The 5,963-nt window shown below is 55.0% G+C and overlaps 1 protein-coding gene across 1 annotated transcript in view; it reads right to left on the bottom strand.

Annotated features, from left to right (window-relative positions):
* Positions 1-435: 435 nt before the first annotated feature.
* The window catches only part of EARS2 (glutamyl-tRNA synthetase 2, mitochondrial), a gene marked incomplete at its 5' end in the record, with an annotated part of 6,921 nt that continues 1,393 nt past the window's right edge, over positions 436-5,963 (bottom strand). Inside the window, 6 exons of the mRNA XM_010135314.1 lie at positions 436-519; positions 1,092-1,227; positions 2,527-2,657; positions 3,739-3,892; positions 4,412-4,520; positions 5,226-5,698. Of these exons, the coding sequence (XP_010133616.1) occupies positions 436-519; positions 1,092-1,227; positions 2,527-2,657; positions 3,739-3,892; positions 4,412-4,520; positions 5,226-5,698 (1,087 nt within the window). The remainder of the gene's footprint in view (positions 520-1,091; positions 1,228-2,526; positions 2,658-3,738; positions 3,893-4,411; positions 4,521-5,225; positions 5,699-5,963) is intronic.

The raw sequence follows: 5,963 nt of genomic DNA on the forward strand, positions 1-5,963 counted from the left end.
TATATATAAAAGCACCCTCCCACGGTATTTGCAGAGGACTTGTGAAGTTGTAGCCGTAGGTACCCTGACAGCGACGCCCCCTCCATTAAGAGTCCGAGGCACCATGCTGGAATCAGACACAGCATCACTTTCTGTCCACGTGATCTGAATTTGAACACCAATAAACCTGGAAACCAGGCTCTGTGCGCGAGATGGAAGCAGAAGGATGGACCTAAACCTGTGTTTGGTTCCTCTCCCAGTCGAGGTGGTTAATGCTCAGTGCAGATACACAGAGACCTGCAGACGTCCTGGTGACACCTGCCTGGTCTAAAGCCCAGCTCATCCGACCAAAGATAATCACACTGAGATCAAAAATACAGGTCACAGGGACAGTGACCCGCGCTGTCCACACATCCAGGTCAGTGGGCCAGCTGCTAGTGTCATTTCTGTCTCCTTTTAGCTGGACAGTGCTCTGCGTATCCGTCCACACACTTCTCTGGGTCCCAGGGTCACCATCATCTCAGCCACGCTGGGTCCGTGCTGCAAACACAGGAGAAGTCGTTGTACAAATGGACACTTACCCTGTTCAGCACACGCTCATGCATCATCCCGACGGAAAGGGTGGAGCGGTTAGCTATCAGACAGCTGTTAGACCACGGGCAGGGACCACAGGCAGCAACCTCAGAACGAGGGGCTGGGCTTTCTTCTCCTGAAGGGAAACGCTAACACTGGTCAAACTGCCCCAGATGGGCTGATGCCAAGCATAGGCTTTGAAGAGCTTTTGTAAAACTTGGTTTTGAACTTCGTAAAAGCCGATTGCACAGAAAATTCCAGTTTTGTCCAAAACCTACAGCCTTGCCAACACTCCCTACAGCTGGCCCAGAGGTTTTTCTAACTCCACGTTTGTGACCAGCTTATTCATGCTTTGAGAACTTCTGCCTTTCTGATCCTTTCAGAACAGCCCTTTCTTCCAGAACTGCTGCGTATCGGTGCCTTTGCTCACAGCAGAAGCTGGGGTTGGTCCAGGTACCAGTATCTGGCTAACAGAGAGAACGTGGCTGTTAAAAAAACAAAACAGAGAAGGTCTCAGGCTCAGAAGTTCTGTTCTTTACCTGCTGCCCACTGAGGGCCAAGCGAAGGAGCTGCATCATGCTGCTGTACTTGGTCTCTCTGGTTTGCTTCTGGAGGCTTCTCAGGTCTTTGTTCAGTGCCTCCATGGTCAAAGCAGCCTCCTGCCTTGCCATGAGCCTTTGGGAAAGAAGATGTCTTACAATCCAGGGGCAGGCAGAACCCCGTGTTCCTCCCCAGCAATGACTAATGACTCAATGACTGCCAGCTGCCTCGGGCCAGTTTGGTGAAATCTTCTGGCGACAGCAGCAGTTCAAGGCGAACTCCACTGCCCTTTGCTCCCACCCCACGCCAGGGCACTCCCTCTGCTCACCACAGCACTGGCTGTGGACCTGGGACCCTGTGAGGCTGGCAGGGGGGACTGCTCTGCCTCAGAACCACTGCTGAGGACTCTGCTTTGTGAAACCGTTCCTTGATTCTACCAGCAGAGCTTGTTCAGAGAAACCAGCCCCGAGTTTAAATCACAGAATTATGCCAAGGGCTTGGAAACCCCTCGAAAAGCAGAAATTCTGGTTTCTTTTTTAATAATATGATTTCTAGAGGTGCAGGAGCCATCACCAATACCACCCGGCTGTAGGTAGCAGCTATTACCCCTCGGGGACAGCCAGGGTTCTGACATTTCACTCGCCATCACTTGGATTCAGTTACCATTCAGCTGTGACAAACAACCAAGGGCAACCGGCTTTACAGAGAGCCAGAAATACTGGCTCTGTGCGCAGATACTGCCACCTTAATTACTGCCAAACTGGTTTTCAGGGCTCACTTTAATCCAGATGTGAGACCTGAACTGGAAAGGCGACTGACACACCACCCCACCCAGCTGCGAGGCCAGGGGTAGCAGTGGGACACGAGGCAGCAGCGAAACGTATTGGCAAAGCCCTACAAAACGTGCTGGCACAGAAGAACCGTCTGCCACCCCAGCACGGTTCCAGGGAGGAGCAGACAGGACTGCAGGCTGACAGCTGGGAACACGGACACGGGAGCAGGAGCAGCCCCCCAGGATGAGTTTTGCAGAGCGACAGGGATTCCGGCTGACACGAGCTGGATCATTACATCATGTGAATACATGCTGACCCAAACCCCGTGCACTGCTCCAGCTCGATGCGGCAGGAGATGGGGCGGCACAGGAAACCCCTGCCTACGCCGCGGCTTCATCAGCACGGCGCTGGCTCACAGACCCCGCTCTGCCTGGTGCCTCACAGAGCCCTGCCGTGACAATGCTTGCTCGAGAGCACTGGTGTGAGCTTCCCCCTGGCACACTGCCTTTCAGGTAAAAACGGGGATTTCTCACTGGTTGCTAACTACAGCACATCCAAAGTAAACACGAACTGTGAGCACATCCAGCACCAACACAGCAGCCCAGAGCAACACTCTGGGGCGGGCAGGAGGGTGTGTGCAGAGCTGGGAAGAGACACTTACCCTAAGACTAGTTTTCCTATCTCATCTGCTTCTGCAGAAATAGTTTGTAGCTGCTCTCGGGACACCGAGGGCCTAACCCACAGGTAAGAATAATGAGATGACACCAGGTTCTTCAGGAGGCTTATGTGACCCTGGAGAAAGAAAGCAAAGTGTCAAGGCTGAGGGTTAAGCTGTGGGGAAGCAAACTCTTTCAGTCCGGACGTCATGAACCGTTAAAGAGGGTCTGAACATGCCACTGCCTCGTACTCGATGCTGCTCAGAGGAAAGGAGAATCACTGACATTTGAGGCAGCCGGGTTTGTCACACCCGAAACCACCCACTGCAAGCAGGGACACGGATCAGCCCAAAGGCTGCGGCTGTAGCTGAGCTGCAGAGCTGGGTGCGGGCTGACTCAGAGCTAGCCCGGGGAAGCAGCTACCACACTCATCTGCCGCCTGCCAACAGACGGTCACCCCCGAGAGCTTCAGCTGCCTCTGCAAAGAGGCTGCTTGGACTTTGCTTCCAAAGCATGGAGCAGCAGCAGCAGAAGCACCTTACACCGCCCAGTCAGTAAAAGCTGGAGGTGAGCAGTCTTCTGGCACGAGGGGCCACAGGTGCTGCACCTTCCCACCACAAGCCAGTCACATCCTGGGTTCCAGAAGAAGCACAGCTTGGAGATTGTCACCACAGAGAGCCACAGCTGACCTGATCCAGTACCACTGACAGTCCTGCTGGGAGCAGGAACCAGAGGGGTCTTCCAAGAAACATCCTACAACCCCAAGATTCACTTCCAGGGCAGGGATGTGTCGTCCTGCTGCCAAGGGAGCTGCCTGCTGGCTTGGCAAAGTACAGAGAGCTTACGACTCTGTGAAGGCCACCCAGATACCCCCATGCCCACCCTCCAGGTCAGCCGGCTGGGCCGTGGGAGCAGGGCAGTTGGCCACAGGACCAGCAGAGCCGACAGTGACAGCCGCGTGGAGGCTGTGGAGCTTCAGAGCAGCACCCAGACTTGGCTGAGTCCTGGTCCAGGTGCCCCACAGAACCTCAGCTCTCCAAAACAGTGACACCACGTGACCGCGGCCCGTACTTTTCTCAGCAAAGAGCCGACAGTGACAGCCGTGTGGAGGCTGTGGAGCTTCAGAGCAGCACCCAGACTTGGCTGAGTCCTGGTCCAGGTGCCCCACAGAACCTCAGCTCTCCAAAACAGTGACACCACGTGACCGCGGCCCGTACTTTTCTCAGCAACAGGATTCGCTCCATGTATTCCTTGTTTAGAACGTCTTGATCCACTTGTTGATCCCCATAGACATGCTCCACCAGCAGCCTCAGCTCTCTAATGAGCTTCTGCCGCAACCCTTCGTTCTCGATGTGGCGGGTGAGGTGAAGCCTATGACACAGAAGAAAACGGCTTTGGGTCAGACTGTCCCAACACCACAGCATTTACCAGTTACACCACAGAACTCCTAGAAGAGCTACTCTAAGCCCCAGACAGACAGACTGCCACAAGCCTTTAGCTCTAACACACCCCAGCGCACAGGAGACGTGGTAACTCCCTGCAGCACAACATCCCCGCAGCACACGAGTGTACGTGCAGAAGCACCTCTGGAAGTGTTGCCTCTTTGAGGATGTTGTTCTGAAACTGAACTAAAGACCTGCCATCCTCCCAGCTACACCTACCACCTGCCCGGGTCTTTACAGTGCTCCCGACGCCCGTGTGCAGGCATGGGAAGGGAGAGGGGGCAGGAACGCTGTAAGCAGGAACATGGACCTCGCTGCAGCACGGACGAAAAGCCGCCGCACTGGGAGCGTGCCTGATTCACCACACAGAATCGCCAGACAAAGCCAAGTGCTAGGAACTACTTCTCAGTGCTGCGCAGATCATTAGAGGAACCACGGGTATTTATACCTGTTGAACTCTGGGAGGCTCTCAAGATCCAGGAGGGCAGAATGGGTGGTAATTCTGCCTATGTCAAACTGCAAGATCAGCTCCTCCAAAGTCCTCCCCATCTGTTTCTCTGCAAAACAACCCAGCAGGGGATTAACAGCCATCCACTCCCCTGAGGACCAGCGTCGCTGCGTTTCGCTGCCAGCCTCAGGCACGGGGCTGGGCAGCAGCACACCCAAGGAAGGGTGACACAGGAGAGATGCTTTTCGCTGTGCTGACAGGGACATACCCCATCAGAGGGGAAGCTGCAGCAGGCACACCCGAGAGCTGCCCCCTCCCGAAGAGCAGGCTCTGCTAACGACTGGCCAGGAACTGGACACTGGGACCTTCTGCTTGGCTCATTCCCAAGCAGAGTTCCCAAAACACGAGTTAATTTGTGATCCCCACACAGCAAGAGCCACAAAAGGAGACATTGACTCAACTTCTCACGGTCTTACAGGTTAAACGAGAAGTGTGACAGATGTCATAGACGACACGGCAATTATTACCCAGAGAATACACAGTTTCCCAAGAGTTCACAGACAGTTTCTTCACCATGAAGTGAATGTTGTTCCAAATGGGAAGCCACTAAGCATCAGACTCAATTTAAATGGCTGCACAGAGGCAGCAAGATTCCACCCAGGCTGTCACAGCAGCTCTGCAGTGGCCCTGGTGGCATCGCAGGGACAGACTGGTCCCTTCAAACACCATCACAGTTCTCGGCTGTTAAAATAAACCAAACCCACCCCGAAGGTCAGCACCAGGAAGTGGCCCAGCATGGACCGAGCTGCGGTACCTGCGAATCCCGAACCGCAGTTGGTTACGATGTCCAGGAGGGTGTCAGGCAGGTAGCCGTCCCGAGCGAAGCGCTCCAGAAAGATGTCCCCCTGCCTCTTGGACAGCTTGCCACCATCTCTGTTCAGGAGCAGTGGGAGGTGACCAAACTGCGGAGGATCCCAGCCAAAGGCTTTGTAGAGCAGGAGGTGCTTGGACGTCGACGTCAGCCACTCAGTTCCGCGCAGAACGTGGCTGATGCCCATGTAATGGTCGTCCACCACGTTTGCCAGGTGGTAAGTGGGGAAGCCGTCCCCCTTGAGAATCACCGGGTCACCTTCCACGTCAGCCACTTCATGCTTGTTCCAGCCATACACCAAGTCCTGGAAGGGCTCCACACCCTTCTCCAGCCGGAAGCGGATGACCCAGTCCTGGCCCTGTGACAGCTTCTCAGCCACTTCTGTGGGCGTCAGGTGCCGACAGCGGTTGTCGTATCTTTGAGAAAGGAGAACGAAGGTCTCAGCTGAACGCAGGCCAACCCCATCAGCCACTTTCACATTCCCAGAACTCTGAACTGATCCCTGAATTTTAGCTGTAAGCTGCCCACTTATGTGTCCTGTCAAGCTGCCCCATCTCCGGTGGTCACTGCCCTGAGCCTCTAAGGGTGCCGCTGGCTTCTCTCTACGGGCAGTGACGCTACTATCCTACTGCTGTGCACACTGTTGCGTGGTGCAGCACAGGGAACCACCCGGGGACCAGG

Source organism: Buceros rhinoceros, unplaced genomic scaffold (genome assembly GCF_000710305.1).
Source record: "Buceros rhinoceros silvestris isolate BGI_N320 unplaced genomic scaffold, ASM71030v1 scaffold45884, whole genome shotgun sequence".
In the NCBI taxonomy this organism is placed as follows: domain Eukaryota; kingdom Metazoa; phylum Chordata; class Aves; order Bucerotiformes; family Bucerotidae; genus Buceros; species Buceros rhinoceros.